Source organism: Meriones unguiculatus, chromosome 1 (genome assembly GCF_030254825.1).
Source record: "Meriones unguiculatus strain TT.TT164.6M chromosome 1, Bangor_MerUng_6.1, whole genome shotgun sequence".
NCBI classification, from domain to species: domain Eukaryota; kingdom Metazoa; phylum Chordata; class Mammalia; order Rodentia; family Muridae; genus Meriones; species Meriones unguiculatus.
The window spans coordinates 23,134,714-23,151,581 of NC_083349.1; the positions used below are offsets into that span (position 1 = coordinate 23,134,714).

Here is a 16,868-nt window from a genome sequence, read left to right on the forward strand (position 1 = left end):
ATGAGAAGGGAGGCCCTCTTCCAATATGTCTGACAGTAGATGCTGGAAAGTTGTGGAAACAGGCAGGAAATTCTGACTGAATTGGGAAGAAAGAGAGTTGTTTTCTGGAATCCAGCTAACTGAGAACTGTGGCTTCCCCAGTAGGCTGATGACACCCCCTTGGTGGTAACAGGCAGGAGAGACTGCTGTCTTTAGCTCTTTGATCTACACCCTAAGAACTTGTACCTTCAGACAGAAAAGTGAAGCTATCTCACGAGAACTTTTGCTGCTGCTTGACATCCAATGAGATCTCGTGTAAGTGGCAGTGCTTTACAAATGACAAAGGGCCATCATACTCCTGCAGCCAGCTGGAACAGGTCTCCATGGCAGGCATGCAGCTACCACCACCTCCTAACCATCAGGCCTGGAGTTACCAGGCTCCACATGACATTTAGCCAAAAAGGATTCTCCCGCCCTGTACAAGCACTTACCTGCAGCCAGGGGAGTAGGAGCAAAAGAAGAGCAACAGCAGGGCTCCAGGCACAAGCCAGGGCCAGGAGAAGGTAAGAGCTCTCCTTGGTTTGTGTCTCCAGTAAAGGGAGCACTTGCAGTCCCCTTAAGTCCGGCATTCCACATCTAGGGGAAGAAAAAAAGAAAAAAGGCAACTGCTGTGCATTCTCCTCTCTTTGACACCATCTCCACAGCTCCCCTGTTTTGAGGGTGACTTTGCACCCACCTCAAGCAAGAGGACTGGGAAGATCCAGACCTTCTTAAAGAGGCCCTATCCTTGAGGATCTTTCAGTCTTATCTATCTGTGCCTTCCTCAAGACACACCACTGCTCTGCACCCTGGACACTTGTCTCTGAGGGGCTAACTTCTGGGTAGGCCTGGAGAAAAGCAGGACCCAGATCACCCTGAAGATGGAGCTGCTGGTGCTAATGCCATCTTTTTGCAGCAGCCTAGTAAGCTGGTGTGGTAGATAAAGTTTCCTGCTGCCAAGGGGATTTTAGAAGGGAGGGAAATGTCCCTGTAGAAAAGTTGGTAATAGGAAGAGATACTTAAGTACAGACATAAACCAAAGGGGTATCCACCACTGCTCTTTAAGATTGCTTCATGGTATAGGTTTCATTCCTCCCATCATAGCTCTTCCCTTAAGCTCCAGGAAGGGAGGTTCACAGACCTTCCTATACTTTATGAAACTTTATTAATTTGTTTTCTCAATGGGCTGGTACTGTCTAAAATATGCCAACAATCTGGCTCTTGCCATGATCCCCTGCCTGGTCACATCCCTCCTCCTATAGGCTGCATGAAGGCCTAGCGTAATTTAAGTTCCCTCCTCTGGTTCCCCTTTACAGGAAAACTCTTCATTGATACATACTATGTGCCAACATCACGCAGAGAATAAAGCGATCACTAGGTTCTGTCTTCTAGAGCCATCTAGTCAGGAATACAAACAGCTCTCTTCGGTGTCAGACTTTGAGAAGGGTCCCCAGAATACCTTTTCCCTAGTTTTTGACTTGTACAGTTTACACGTATATTAGAAAACCCATGTGAAGTTTCCTCCTTCTCTCAGTATATTGTGACTTGGGAGTGATCTCTCCTGCTTTGGAATCTCCAGAGTACAGTGACCTGGACCTCAAATGCTACATTCATTTTTACTTAAATGATGTGTTTGGACTCATAATTACTTCTCTGTCAAATCCTATGTTTCCTAGGGTCAAAGGTTGTATTATAAATCACCATATTCCTCAGAGTACCCACATAGTACCACATACATGATAGGTGTTTAAAATGCTCATTGGGAGCTGGAGAGATGGCTCAGAGGTTAAAAGGACCCAGGTTCAATTCCCAGCACCCACATAGCAGCTCACAACTGTCTGTAACTCCAGTTCCAGGAGAACTGGCACCCCCACACAGACATACATGCAGGCAAAACACCAATGCACATAAAAACAAATAAATTTTTAAAACTGCTCATGGGGCTGGAGAGATGGCTCGGTGGCTTAGAGGTCTTGTTCTTGCAGAAGACCCAGGTTTGAGTCTCAGCACCCACATGGCAGCTCACAAGCATCCCTGATGCCAGGCCCTGGAGGTTCTGATGCCCTCTTCTGACTTCCACGGGTACCAGGCATGTACATGGTGCACATACAAATGTGCAAGCAAACAACTCCAATTCTAGAGACTCTGATGCCCTCTTCTGACCCCTGTGGGCACTGCATGCTTGTTGGGCAGGCTAAACGCCCGCACACATAAAATAAAAATGAGTATTTTGAAAAAAGCATTTTAGGTATATTCAGCAGCTTTCATGTAACAGGTAAGTTCTCACATCCTCTAAGAATCTTTTCTGTTTTGGTTTGGTTTGGTTTGGTTTTCTGACACGGGGTTTCTCTGTGTAAAAGAGCCCTGGCTCTCCTGGACTTGCTTTGTAGACCATGCTGGTCGCCTCCCAAGTGCTGGAATTAAAGGTGTGTGCCACTATGTTCGGCCCTCCTCTAAGAATATCTTTCTTGCTTGCTTTTTCTTTGTGTAATTCTGGTTGTTCTGGAACTCACTCTGTAGACCAGGCTGGCCTCAGACTCACAGAGATCTGACGTCTCTCCCTCCCGAGTCCTGGGATTAAAGGGGCCACCATTGCCCAGGATTCTCTAAGAATCTTAAGGAAGGAAAAGTATCTTCACCACCATCCAATGTTGGACCCTGAATCCTCCCTTCATGCTGTGCCAGTGAGTGCACTGGCCTTCAGCATTGAACCTTGTATGAGTAGACTCCAGCTTCCTCTTTCCAATCAGCCTGTAAATATATAATCCTGCCTCAGAAGAATGGATATGCCCAGAATTAAAAGAAGTTATTCGATATTTAGGGATCTAGACTTAGAATAGTGTTTACTATATGCAGGCACTGGACTAAAAATGTATTGTTTTCCCATTTAATCCTTGAAAACCTGGGTGATGGCAGCGGTGGTGGTGGCAGTGGCGGCGGCAGCAGCAATGGAGGTGCACTCCTTTAATCACAGTATTCCGGAGGCAGAGGCAGGAGCATCTCTGTGAGTTTGAGGCCAGCCTGGTCTATAGAGCAAATTCCAGGGAGCCAGGGCTACACACAAAGAAACCCTACCTTGAAAAACAAAACAAAACAAAATACAACCTTAAGTGGGGGCCCGGCTCAGCACTTTAAAACACTTATTCTGGAGCTGGAGAGATGGCTCAGTGTTTAAGAGCACTGTCTGCTCTTCCAAAGGATCCGGGTTCAATTCCCAACACCCACATGGCAGCTCACAACTGTCTATGATGCCTATTCCATGGGATCTGACACCTTCACACTAATGCACATAAAATAAAGTTAAATAAAATTTTAAAAATAACACTTATTCTTGCGGAGGACCAGGTTTGATTCCTAGCACCCACACGGAGGGGCTCATAACCAAACCATGCTTAACTCCAGTTCCAGAGGATCTGCCACCGTTTCTGATCTTGTTCAGCACCGGGTACTCAGATGGTGCACATACATTCAGGCAAAATACCCATACACATAAAATAAACCTTAAAAACAAAAATCAGGAGGTGGGACTTCATTGCTATTATTTGTGCCCATGAGGCTCAAGACGTGTAATAAATCTGTACCCGAATCACAAGCCCAGGTTTGACTAGATCACATCCCAAGCTCAGATGCTTGTTTAAACCATTTCATCCCCACCCCCCGACACTTTTTTTTTTTCTTTCTTGCACTTGGTGAGGGGCAGCGACTACAGCTGTACGTAAATTGGCTAGAAAACACCTTAGGATTATTTGCTTCAAGTTTCTTATTTTTATTTGTTTGTTTATGCAAGGTCTCACTTTGAAGCCTCGGTTGCCTTGGACTCCTGTGTGTATATATATATCAGGCTGGCCTTGAACTTTCATCTACAGGCGAGCCGCACCACAACCTGCTCAAGTTCCTTCTATATCTTACAGACACTGTCTTCTATTCCAGGGCAAACCCCATTATATTGGGCGGGACCAAGGATACCGAAGTTGGGGGTCAGCCTGGGGTTCCGACTCCTTCGCAGGCAGAGCCAGGTCCAAGCCCCAGGTGCACTGCTCTCCTAGGCAGATTCTACCTTCGCTTTCCCTCAGCGCCCACCATCCCTGCCCTGTCCACTTGTGCCCAAGGAGTACCTGTGTGCAGCGCGCAGGCCCTGCGCCGGAGGGTGACAAGATTTAGAAACTAGCTCAAGGCGAGTGGCACCTTGCAGGTCAGAGAGCCAAACACTGTTCTCACCGGGCTACTCGGGACACCGAGGCCCCGGAGCGCGCGGACGCCAGGACACCAGAAGAATTTGGCAGCGCTGGTCCCGGGAGGCAGGGCAACTTCCCCACTTTGTCCCCGTAACGGTTAGCAAACCCGGTCCCGGCTCCTTTGTATTTCAGGGAGCAACATTCTAAACCCTCCGAGCAGAACTGTCCCGATTACCCCGGGTCGAGGTTCCCATGGAAACCAGAGGACGTTCTTTGCGCCTGCGCGGTTGCGCTAGACACGCTGGGAAATGTAGTTTCCAATTTGCCGCTACTGGGCCTAAGAAATGGACGCAAGATGGCGCTCGAGCGTCGCGGTTGGTTCTAAGGAGCCGGAGTCTTAGGCGTCGCTGTTGCTGTGGTCTGAGGAGAGGCTGCCAGGCCTGAAAGGTCAGATTCTGCGATGCCTCGTCTCTGAGGCGAGCTACGAAGAGGGTTTGATTTTGCTGTGTTTTTAAACAGCCTAGTAAAGGGTTGCCCTGGCGCCGGGCACAGGGGTGACCACTGGTGATCCCGGCTCAGCGCAAGGAGAAGGCTTTGAAGGTGGAAACGAGCCCAGGTTGGGGCTAGCCTGAGACAAGCGGTGCGAGCTCCTCATTGCTGCCAAGTCGGGGCTTCGGTATCAGGTGGGAACTGAATGGGTCCTTGAGCGCAGGGATTTTCTGATAGTGCCTGTGCGAGTTGGCTGTTTCCAGGCGGTTCTCCACCACCTTGAGCAGTCCTGTGAAATCAGTGAACTGACCTCCGAGAAACAGCCGTCTCTGTGTCCAGAGTTAGGCTCCTGTATTGAAAATTTAGAAACCCAGGATCTGATTCAGGCTCTGTTAGACACGCAGGAGTTTCTCTTGCTTCTCAGTTTCTCAACACTGGTGTTTATAAGGCCTGCCCTTTGTCCCTCTGCAAGGTGACTTGGGTGTGTAGGCTGGATGGCCCTTTAAAGAGATAAACATTCCCATTTATTGTAAAAAGGCGCAACGTCCTGGACGGATATTAGGCAATATTGTATGAAATTAAAAATGTGTAGTCTTTGCTTTGGCAATTTTAGAAATATATCCTACAGATGTGGTAGCAAACAAAATATTTTTGTAAATAAAAATACAGACAAAAGTGCTTGGTGGAATGGGATTTTTAAAAATCTAGACAGCCTGTTCATCTATAAATGGTCACTTACATAGCCCAGCAAGTTGTACACGCCTTTGATGCCAGCACTGGGGAGGCAGAGGCAGACAGAGTTCTGAGTTCCAGGCCAGCCTGGTCTTCAGAGAGAGAAGAAACATTATGTCAAAAAATAAAAATAAATTGGGCACAATGGTATACACCTGTAATCCCAGCACTCGGGGAGGCAGAGGCAGGCATATCTCTGTGAGTTTGAGGCCAACCTGGTCTATAAAGCAAGTCTAGGACAGCCAAGACTACACACACAGAGAAACTCTGCCTCAAAAAACTATTTACATGCACACACACACACACCCTTATGTATAAAAGGAAAGTTAAATACATAATAGAGTCTATAAAATTGAATGTGTATGTATTCTTGGGGTATGTGTATGTGTTTGTGATGTGTATGTTATATGTATGTGATTCTTGGTGTTGAACTCAGGGCAACATGATGATGCTAGGCAAACCCTTTATCTTAGTAATTTCAAATTGGGGCATATCTTATGTGAAAGTGATGTAAAGGTCATGAAAACTATTTCAAAGTGCTTTATAGAATGTTAGTATGCCGTTGTCTAGGGCCAGTGAGAGGGCTCAGTGGGTAAAAGGCCTGACACCAACACTGACTGCCGGAGTTTGCCCTCTGGAACCTACATGTTGGGAGAACTAACACCCTCTAGTCGTTCTCTTGGCCTCCACACACACACAAGCTTGTGCACAGATGTGCGCACGTGCGCGCATACACACACAAAGCATTAAAATGTAAATTTTAAAATTTACATTTCTTTTGTTGTTACTGTTTTTTTGAAACAGGTTTCTCTGTGTCAACCTGGCTGTTCTGGAACTCACTCTGAATTCAGGCTGGATCTCTGTGAAGAGATCCTCCTGCCTCTGCCTCCCAAGTGCTGGTTTTAAATGCGTGTGCCACCACAGGCTGGCTTTTTCTTTGTTTGTTTCTTTTTGGGGGGGGACAGAGTTTCTCTGGGTAACAATAGTCCTGGCTGTCCTGGACTTGATTTGTAGACCACGCTGGCCCACTTGCCTCTGCCTCCCTCTGCCTTTGCTGAGATTAAAGGTGTGTCCCACCATGCTGGGCTTAAATTTCATTTATTTATTTATTTATATGAGTGTTCTGCATGTACACCTGCAGGCCATAAGAAGGGCATCAGATCCGGTCATGAGCCACCATGTGGTTGCTGGGAATTGAACTCAGGACCTCTGGAAGAGTGGCCCAGTTCTTAACTGCTGAGCCATCTCACCAGCTCACCTATATTTCAAAAGAATACAGATACTAGTTAGTATATTAGAACCATGGGGCATCTTTGGGTGGCCTCAGAAGCCATGAGCAGCCATTGCCTGTGAAGACAGAAATGAGGCACTGATAGGACAGAGACTTCTCATTTTATGTTAAGGTTTTCAGCGGTTTGTTTAAGCTTTGTATATACAGATCCTAATAATTTGTCTTTTTTATGCAGATGCTTCCCTTTCGAGCTTTTGTCTCCCCAGTGCTGGATCCTTTTTCTTAGGGTCCTCTTGGATGGGGGGTTGGAAGGAGCAGAGTTCATGACTGTGTCCCTACTTTTTGAGCTGAGCAAGCAGCAGGAAGCAGCATTGTTCTTCTGACCTCACTAGCCCTCAGCCCGGGACGGGACGTAGCAGTCTGCTGTGACTCCTGGTTGTCTGCAGGAGGGAAGGCAGCCGTATTTACTCAGTACTTCGGTCAGTAATGGAACTAGTTTCCCTGTACCCCTCCTATGCATGCCACCCAGATGGGTTTAAATGACCCTTATTCCAGGAAACACTTAGAAGCTGAGCTCTAGCTGTGTGTGAATGACCTGCATTGTTTCAAAACAAAAACCAGAGAGGAGTGCTTATGGCTTCCCATGCTTGCTTTGTTTCACAAAAAAGAAACAGACTCTGAGTGCAGTGACTTGGAAGTGATGAAGCCAGGGCTGAGACTCAAGTCTCCCCACCCACAGCTCTTCTCCACTTTAGGGTTAGGATAGGACTGGGAATTCCCCAGGGCTTGGGGAAGACACTTTAATGGAACTGGACATGATGTGATATTCAGGTCTGGTGTCAGTTCCTCTCAAACCTGCATTAAGGGAGGCCCTGAAGATGCTTAACCCAAACCAGTGTAGTATGTTACAGTGTCATAAGACACAGAGTGTGATCTTGGGGCTGGAATGAAATGACAATGATGGAAGCACTCTGTTCTTTTTTTAGACAAGGTGTTACTATATATCCCTGGCCTCAAACTCACAGAGATCTGCCTCTGCCTCCAAAGGGTAGGGCTTAAAGGCCTGTGCCCCTATGCCTTACCCAATAAGTATTCTTACAAGCTAAAATGAGGAGAAGAAACCCCTAGGTGGGTGGGATCACTGAGCAACCATCTTCCCTGATGACTATGGCTTTGAAAATCAGGCTTTCCAGACAGGCATGGTAGTGTACACCTTTAAACCCAGCACTTGGGAGGCAGAGGCAGTGGGGTCTCTGAGTTCCAGGCCAGGCTGGTCTACAGAGTGAGTTCTAGGACAGCCAGGGCTACACAGAGAAACCCTGTCTCAAAAAAGAAAAAAGAAAGAGACAGAGAGAAGGAGGAAGGAAGGAAAACAACAGGCTTTCTTGCAGTATAGCAGGAAAGTGATTCTTAGAACCCAAATATGCTCAAGAACTAGCAACAAATGTCCAAACGGAAGCTCAGCTTTAATGACAGGCTTGGTCTTCTACTTCCTCATATTAACTCCCTTTAGCTGTGCCAGCAGAACCAGAAGCCTGCTGCCCCATATAGGCTTGTTCCTCCCAGATCTGCTGATGGGCAGGATGGCTAACATTTACCCAGGCCTTGCCCTAGAGATACAGAGATAGTACCGGCTACCCCTTTCCCTCCCCCAGCACACCACTCAACCAAAACAGGCCTGTCACAGGACACCTGAGAGACAGGAGAAGCTGGAGGAGACAGGAGCGGCTAAGCATGGTGTGTAAACAGAGAAGGGTCTGATTGAAAGACAGATGGCTTTGTCACAAATGGAAAACACTTAATATGAAAATGTCTTTTATTTCTCAGTACAAAGCCAGATACTATACGACTTTGAAAAACTTGACCAGCCAGAGATCTTCAAGAACAAGAAGACTCTCTTTAGCCCAGTGCCCTGTGACCCAGTGAGGGCCCTGGGAAAACTGGGGCAGCAGCAGAGATTCTGGTCAATTGTGTGGGTGGTGGGTGGCCTCTGAGGCCCCTCAGAGCCTGTTGGGCTGGGGTCTAAAAGTGCTATCTGCCTTTGTGGCCACTGGTTCCCTGGCCTAGCTGCCTGTAGGACCGCGGGAGAAGAGGGTTGCACGGAGTGGAATGACCAGAAGTTAAGAGCCAGGGAGACGTGAACTAGAAAAACTGTCCTAAAAATTTCTGGTTTTAATCCCATGGCTGCATAAAGTGTTAGAGGGTGAGTGGAAAATGAAACCAGGGTGTTATTACCCTTAAAGGCACCTTGAATGTCTCTACCAATACCCTATAATAGAAAAAAGTCTTGAGCCCTTGACAGGTAGACGTGGGTCTGAAACCTAAGGCTGCAGGAAGTGGCAAGGGTCTGGGGACTGCTGGGGGGGGGCTATAGGGAGCATGCAGGCCCATAGGTGCAAAGGGAGCTCATCTGAGAAATTGTGTCCAATCTCTGTTTAGTGTCTAGGGGCCCTAGTGTAAGGGCTTAGGCCTCGCCCTCCTCCCTGCTGTCATCTAAACTGGCCTGCCTCATCATCTTCCGGAGCCTAGGTGTAGACACACCAGCCTTCCCCTGCCCCTGCCCCTGTTCCTGGAAGGCCTGGGTTCTGCTGGCTACTAGGGCAGCGCTATGAAGGGCAACCACAGACTGGCGAGACTTCAGGGCAGGCCAAGGCCCCTTTCGGACCCGCTGGCCACCTTTGGCTCTTGAAAGCTGAGAGAGGGGGTGAAGAGGCTCTTCATCGGAAGACTCATGGGAAGAGAAAACCTGGGTTGGGGAGAAAAAAGAGCCATGGGAACTCAGAGCTAAGAAAGGGGTAGGTCTATTACTTGGCCTTCCCTGCTTGAACTTTCTTCTGGCCCCTAGAAGCCTTTTTAACGGACTAAACCTGACTTTAACCACCTTCTCCTCTCATCCCTCTTCCTGTATATGTTCAATCCAGTGAGCCATAGCTGAAACCCTGCCAGGTGCTAGGCCCAGAAAAGGGCTCTGTGATACCAGGGTCTGGGTACCTCATAGGACACTTGCCTTGGACAATAACCACCATTAATCCCACATCTCCTATTGATCCATACCCAGCACCTAAAATGTTCTGCCTGCGCGGACTCCTTTTGTGCTGGCCATGTGACCTCATGTCACATGCGGGCCTGGCTTCCTCAGGCAAGGGCCAGCTTCCTGTCTAGCTTGTGCCCAACAGCTCTCAGCATGCAGCATGCTTGTCCACTTGGTAGGTGGACTGTATGAGCACAAGGCTCTTCTCTGTGCCATCCTTTGCTCTGTGGCTCCTCAGCTTTAGGAGGGGGCTTCGGAAATGGTCTCTCTTATCCTCTCTAGTGCAGGATGTCATCAGCTGCCAGCAGAGCTCATGGTCTGGGGAGGATGCTCACTCCAAAGCTAGAAGCCAAGCCCCTTAGGAAATGAGCCAGCTTGTCAGGCTGGGGCCGGACTGTCCCTTGCTCCTGGTCAGACCTGCAACTGCCTAGATCCTGGGATCCCTGTTCTTGCCAAGCCTGGAGAGAAGCGTGGTGATCACCCTCCTCAGGTACTCAGGACAAGTTGCCTTGCACAGAAAGGTGGGAGGTGGTAGCAAGACAGTACCCTACGGCGAGGACCTGCCAGCCTTAAGTCAGGCTCCAGCACTTCGCTCCCTTAGTTGCTTCTACAGAACTCCTGCAGGAGAGCTCCCTGCCCAGACTCACCTCAGGCATGCCTCCAGCCTCTGGGGTACTCTCTGGCTCCAGGAGACTGATAGAGCGCATGACCCCTCGGAGGTTGATGCGGGGCCGCAGCCCAAGCTCTTCTTTTGGGGTTTCCTGGCTCTCCTCCAAGCCCAAAACCATCCCCTTCTCACTGCCCCCTGGTTCTGGTGGAAGAGGTGGCAGTGGTGTAGAAACCTCAGGTGCCGGGGGCTCCTCCGGGGAGGCCACACCCACTTTCTGCTCCCAGACATGGCTCTGCCGGCTGTGAGGAGGTGGCTCTGAGTCAGCTTTGAATGACACAGTAGCCACCCCCAGTATACACATCACCTTCTCCCTTGTCCCTCCCCCTATACCTGGCAGTCAAGATGCCCTGGTAGGTCTGTAGCTGGCGCAGGAAGCCGGGGTTGGGGCGCACAATGGGCCGGAGCTCCTGCACGTGGATCAGGGCTTGCTCCAGGCCCCAGCCATACTGCTTCATGGCATAGGCCAGCACTGTGGCAGCAGAACGGCTGACACCCATCTTACAGTGGACGAGCACCCGAGTACCCTGTGCTCTGTGGAGGTGGGATATGGTCAGCCCATTTCCCTTCAACCCGAGAGGCCTGCAGTCTGGGAAGGGATGGGGAAGGGCTCGGGACCCAGCAGTGAAAAGGAAGTGAGGACAGAGAGGGCAGTGAAGGAAATAGAGCTGAGGGCAGGATGAGCAGGAGGAGGGTACCAGTCCCCACTGGAAGCCAGGGCTTCGCCAGTTATTTGTGGTCTGGAGCAGCAGGTGCTGGGAGGGTCCCAACCTGGCATCCTCAATGAAGCGATGTGTCTCCTTCCAGTGGGGCAGCAGCTGTGCGGACTCCTCATCCCACACGCGTACGTTGTGGTAGGTGAAGCGCTCAGGAAAGAAGTTGTCAATCTCCCGGGCCATGTTCAGGATATGACTTACCCTGTGCCAGAGAGTCCAAAGCCAGACTGATGCGGCAAAGACCAGGCTCCCTGGCCATTTCTGTTTGGTTCTTGCTTCTGAGAGTCAGGGGATGGCAGCAGTTGGAGTGGGAAGAGAACTGAGCCAGCTGCCAGCTGACTAACCTTGGGCACGAGTTTCCCTGGTGAGGAGTCCACCTTAACCCTCTTCTATTCTGTGACTGCAGTTAGCTTTCAAGCTAAACTGAGGTCAGGGGGCTCTGAGCGGCAGGTAATAAAGGCTACAGCAGCTCTCTCAGAAGCCCACGGTGGGGGATGACAGGTTCCTTTCAGAAGCAGCCACATTCCTACTAGAAGACGGCATTTCCTTCTACCTGTAGAGGTGGCCAGGTGGCCAGGAACCTCTTCTGCTTGGCAAGTGTCCACCACCGTCCTTCCTTTCAGCAGAGTCCAGCCCTCATTTCTGCACTATAGGGTGTGCTTGGTGGGGGCAGATGGCTAAGCCCAAGTGAGCCCAGCATCTCCAAGGGTGGGTTAAAGCAGAAACAGTGGTGCTGGGGGTGAGCTAAGATTCCGGAACGGCCTGGACAGCCACAGGAAGGCTGAAAGAATGAGCCTGGGAAGCCTACCTGTTCCTCTGAAGTTCCTCCAGGTTGGCAGCATTCCACTCAGAGCCCTGCAGAACGAGAGTGGGAGAGGAGCACTGGGCTCCTGTGGCTTGTCTCTAGCTACAGGACCTGTCATAGCAGCTGCATCGGTGATCTGGTCCCCACCTCCTACAGCCTGACTCACCAAGTAGAGGTGGGGGAAGATGCGGGAGGCCCGGTCTTGCTGGGCCATGAGCAGCAACATGTGGTTGTCGATAAAGTCCCGGTACTGCTGGAGGGGGCATCCCAGACGCAGCTCCAGGGCTTGACGGATCTATGTGGTGGGGAGGGGGGAGATAGAGAGGAGAAGGCAAGGGAAGAGGGTCCACAGTGAAGTCTCTGAGTACCCTGTCCCATCTGCACAGAGCTGAAGTCAGGGACTGGGGAATGGCTCAGGCCTCAGGAAAGCAAGCTGAGAAAGACCCCAAGGGAAGGTGAGTCTCAGGCCCTGGGCCCAGCCACCCTGCCTACCTCTTTGGAAGTCACACTGTCCAGGTCACTGGTGTCCAGCACCTGCCACAACTCAGCCAGGATCGCCTGCTCCATCTGCTCCTGTTCTGAGGCCCTGGCAGTGATCCTTCAATAAGAGGCCACTTCACAGTGGTACCCCCCCTCCTCTTCTTCCCCTCCCCCGCACTGACTGTCCAGGCTCAGCACTAGGTGGTCGAAGGGACTCCAGGTCAGACATGGCCATCCACTCATTGAGGCAACTCTGGTCAGAGTTCAGTTTCTCCTGGTAGTGAGTGGCCCAGGCAAGGGCACTGCCACCAGGCACAAGACCACTGCCTAGAGCCGCCTCACATGCCTGGTGCAGCACCTGCAGCGTGGCCCTGGAATGAGATAGGGGCTGAGTCACACAGTCCTGCCTGGTTCCCTCTTCTGGGCCTGGCTGCTGTCTAAGGAGAGGCTGGCCTAGGGCTGAGCTACTACGGCACTCACCACATGGTCTGGATGGAGACAGGCTTGAAGATTCGGCTCTGACCACCAGACGTCACACTGAAGCCCCTGCAGGAGACCCAGGGAGGGTGGGACCAAACGCCAGGCTCTCAGAGAACCCGTTCATTTATCAGCGGGGGGAGGCTGAGGCCCAGAGGTAGGTAACTTGCCCAAGATCATACAGTCCAGCAGAGTATGGCCCCAATGTTCTTCAATGACTGCCTCCCCTTTCTCCTCTTTCCCCCGTCCTTCTGCTACCTCTTACCCATCGCCGTCCAGGTACACCTGGGTATCACTCCAGAGGGGCAAGACCAGGCCCAGGGTGCAGCTGTGGGAGCTGGCAGGGGACAGGAGAGCCGTTGTCCCTCCGCACCTCACATCCTTGGCCCAACCCATCTCTCCCTGCTTCTACCTGCTGTCAGGGAAGTCCACCCCAAGAAGGACGGTCTCATCCTCGCTCAGACACTCTCCTGTGGACACTACCAGCAGGTAGCGAAGTCGTGGGGGCCTGGCTGCCTCCAGCTGGGCTGCCTGGGAAAATGGAAGAAGCCCTGAATCACAGGGGCTCCTGGATCTGCCCTTCACTCCCACATGGACACATCCCCTAAGTCCCAGAAAGAAGATCACGGCTATTTGAGAATACAACGATAGTCAACTTTTCCAATTTGTGGCTCAACAAACTGTCTTTAAAACAAATGGGAGCCAGGTGTGGTGGCACACGCCTTTGATCCCAGCACTAAGGGAGGCAGTGGCAGGTGGATGGATGTGGGTTCTAGGCCAGCCCGGTCTACAAAGTGAGTCCAGCCCAGCCAAGGCTACATAGAGAAACCCTGTCTCAAAAAACCAAACCAAACCAAACCAAAAAACAAACAAACAAAAACTCTTAAATGGGGAATGTAAGAAAAGGAGGGGAGGGGAGCGTTGGGAGAGGCAGCCTTACTTTTGTTTCTGCCTAGCAGAGAGGTTTCATCTTTTTAAAAAGTATTTTATTTGTAAGGATTCTTTGTCTGCATGCATGTCTGTGCACGATATGCATGCCCAGTGCCCAGGGAGACCAGAAAGGAGTGTCAGCTATCCTGGGACTGGATGGTTGTGAGCTACCATGTGGGTGCTGGCAATTGAACTGAGAGTCCTCTAGAAGAGCAGCCAGAGTTCTTAACCCCTGAGCCATCTTCATAGCCCTGCAAGGAGGTTTTAAAAACCCTGCCACTTAGTCAGGCATGGTGGTGTACACCTTTCATCCCAGCACTCAGGGGGCAGAGATAGGCAAATGTGAGTTCGAGGCCAGCCTGGTCTAACAACCTGCCACTTGCCAATATTTTATTTGAAAAATGTCTTCTACCACAGGAACATTAGGGACTTAATTTTTTTTTTTTTTTTTTTTTTTTTTGTGGTGTTAGGAATTGGAGGTAGGGCCTCATACATACTAGAAGGATTTCATTTTATAATGGGTTAGAATAGCATTCCTGGGGCTGGCCAGGTTAAGAGCACCACTGATCTTCCAGAGGACCCAGATTCAATTCCCAGTACCCACACTGCAGTTCACACGTGTCTGTAACTCGACTTCCAGGGCTTCTGACGCCCTCACACAGACAAGCATACAGGCAAAACACCAAAGGGGGAAAAAGAAATCTCAGCACTTCTGTTCCAAACCCAGCTTTACCAAAGCCTGCATCTTTTTCAAGTGTCTGGTGCCCCACCCTTTCTGCAGAGCTGGCGCTTGGGCTCCAGCAGACCTTAGCCCTTCGTGGGTGCTGTCTGGCTGGTACACAGCTGCCAAGGTGTGCTTCAAAACCCTGGGAATCTGAGTCCATCCCTGGGCAGCTCACTAGTATCAACAGGAGCCTCTTGTGGTTAACAGAAACCTCCTCCTGTACCCCCGCCCCCTCGGCTCACATGGGACAAACCTCCCTTGTCCTTCACAGCCCTCCAGGGACAGCCAAGCTGGCCCTGCTGATATGCCTCTGGCTGAAGCAGCGGAGTTCTTGGGGAGCTGCCTGGTTGCCCCCTAATCTCCCTTACCAGGCGGATGTTATCCTGTGGCCTCAGCAGCTCCACCATGAGGTGCAAGTGCTGCTTTTGCACTTGTTTCCAGGGACTCTGGAATCCTTGCCCGTTGTCAGTCTGGTCCTCAGTGGGCTGCCCCTCACCGGAGGGTTCCTCAATTGGCCCAGAGTCGGCCTCAGCTGCATCGTTACTGTCCCCTCCATCCTGAAGTCCCAGGACAGCTCCTCGGAGCACCGCAAAACTCTGCCTGGCAGAGCGATGGGGAAATGGTTCAGGCCGTAAGGTGTCCAAATGTTAGCAAGAGTGAGTCCCCTGAAAGAGACTGCTGAAATGGATGGCTAAGCTGCTCTCCCGAGTCAGCTGGGCTGGAGTAGGGGACGGTCACATTTTTAACTAGCACCCGGAGCCAGCCTTGGGCTCTCCAGCTCTTTCTCACCTTGTTCTGCACATTTGGGATGTGTCGCTCTTCTGGGTGGACTCAGAGGCTATAAACCTGCTTAGGCACCCATACATCTTCAGGCCCCACCCTGCCCTTGGTCCTGTAATCACTGGCCCGTCCAGGTAATGAGTGAAAGCATCCACTGACCAGGACCAAGTTAGCCCTGCTGGTTCATCCATAAACCAGAGATGGGACCTGTGCCAGCCCCACCCACTGCCCTGGCTCCCACCTAAGCATGACTTTATCTGACAATACTTCAGTGGGTCCCTGCTGCAGCCCACAATGGCAGCGGCTACCCCACAGTCTACAGAGAAGCACGGGTCCGGAGAAGGGACTCACCTTCGCTGGAGCCGGCCTCTGCTTCTGACCTGCTAAGGAAGCAACCCAGGGATAGAGTAAGAGAACAGCCCCCAGGACCGGTAGTGCCCAAAGCCTCTCCTCTCCCCAGGGGAGCTGAGCCCTAGGTGGGAAAAAAAAAAAAAAAATCTCTTCCCTCTGAAGCTGCTCCGCTCCACAGACCCCAGAGAAGTCCCGGCCTAAGTCTAGGCACAGCAGGGGTACAAGGGCAGGTGGCTGCAGACTGTGGGGAGGGTCGCAGGACTTTGCATCTACCTAGGTCCTGGGAGCCTCAGGACCTCCCAAGTGCCCCAAAACATGAGACGCACAGTCCTCTCCGCCTACTCCCACCCAGCCCAGGCCGGCTGCCAGGGGCAGGACGTGCTCCCTCAGGCCCAGCTGGCAGCCAACTGCGCGAAGGGAAAACCCAGCCAAACTCACCGTGGATCCCACAGGCGTGGAGTGACCACTAGCAGGCGGCGAGCGACTCACAGTGACCAACGCCATGGGGCAGGCCCTGGTCACCTGGGCGAGCACCCCGCACGACCCCTCCCACAGCCCACGGTCAGCCCCAGACTTCGCACAACCAGGAAGGAGAGAGTGGAGCTGCTTGGGCCTGGCACCTCCTCGGGAGCGGCCCTTAAAGGGCCCGACTCCTGACCAGTCGGTTCTCGCAGAGCCGGCCCCGAGCGGCGGCGGCCCCTCCCCTCCGCTCTCTGTTCCGCTCGTCCCGCCCCGTCCTCGCTGGAGGCGCGGCGGAAGGCGGGGCCGAGGGCGGGGCTCAGGTGAGTAGCCCAGCTCTCACTTTCTCTCCCGGCTTTGGTCGCTGCGCCCACAGGAGGCGTGCAGCCCTCCGTGCTGCACCCAGGAAGATCACCTGAGTGAGTAATTTTGGGCCTCCACTGTTTGTTTTACGCTCTGGCTCCTGGGAATGAAGGAGCAAGGACAATAGGTCTTTTTTTTTTTTTTTTTTTTTTTGACAGGGTCTCACTATGTATCTCTGGCAGGCCTGGAACTCACGACGTAGACCAGACGGCCTGGAGGTCACAAAGATCTACCAAGTGCTGGGATTGAAGACACGCGCCACCATGGGGTTGGGAGGGGGCACTTAAATCTACCATCCCATTCCAAACTTGTTCTCCTTTCTGCTTGGTCTTCACTCTGAGGCGATCTGGGAGACCAGAGACCAGCAAGCTTCTGAGGAAATGAGGTTGGGTCTTAGCAATAGTCCCCAAATCATACAGACCTCTCAGGTCCACGGTAGT

The 16,868-nt window shown here is 51.6% G+C and overlaps 2 protein-coding genes across 5 annotated transcripts in view; both read right to left on the reverse strand.

The window, feature by feature from the left end:
• Window positions 1-4,447, reverse strand: part of Rad9a (RAD9 checkpoint clamp component A) — a 61,597-nt gene extending 57,150 nt beyond the window's left edge. For all 3 annotated transcript variants that reach the window (XM_021656202.2, XM_060383844.1, XM_060383850.1), the window contains exons 1-2: window positions 4,134-4,447; window positions 471-615 (exon numbers count right to left, since the gene is read on the reverse strand). The gene's annotated coding sequence lies outside the window, so the exon portion shown is untranslated. The remainder of the gene's footprint in view (window positions 1-470; window positions 616-4,133) is intronic.
• Window positions 4,448-8,443: 3,996 nt separating this feature from the next.
• On the reverse strand, window positions 8,444-16,240 carry Ssh3 (slingshot protein phosphatase 3). 2 transcript variants are annotated; one of them, XM_021656195.2, is made up of 14 exons: window positions 16,045-16,240; window positions 15,607-15,635; window positions 14,844-15,075; window positions 13,234-13,352; window positions 13,087-13,158; window positions 12,825-12,890; window positions 12,527-12,715; window positions 12,357-12,450; window positions 12,031-12,159; window positions 11,868-11,914; window positions 11,115-11,261; window positions 10,677-10,877; window positions 10,324-10,585; window positions 8,444-9,391 (listed from the first exon to the last, which is right to left on the reverse strand). In XM_021656195.2, exons 1-14 carry the CDS (start codon window positions 16,108-16,110, stop codon window positions 9,110-9,112), a joined length of 1,935 nt encoding a protein of 644 aa, XP_021511870.1. In that variant the 5' UTR covers window positions 16,111-16,240; the 3' UTR covers window positions 8,444-9,109. The 2 variants fall into 2 exon arrangements, with proteins under 2 accessions (XP_021511870.1, XP_021511869.1); XM_021656194.2 differs by having other exon boundaries at window positions 15,607-15,638.
• Window positions 16,241-16,868: the final 628 nt, after the last annotated feature.

Excerpts from the sequence above, each read along its gene's own strand:
- Ssh3 (XM_021656194.2), bottom strand. The coding sequence starts at position 16,110 with ATGGCGTTGGTCACTGTGAGTCGCTCGCCGCCTGCTAGTGGTCACTCC. Across the intron at positions 15,639-16,044 it reads CCACGCCTGTGGGATCCACG|CAGGTCAGAAGCAGAGGCCG; the intron begins GTGAGTTTGGCT and ends TTGCTTCCTTAG. Across the intron at positions 12,160-12,356 it reads ACAGTGTGACTTCCAAAGAG|ATCCGTCAAGCCCTGGAGCT; the intron begins GTAGGCAGGGTG and ends CCCACCACATAG.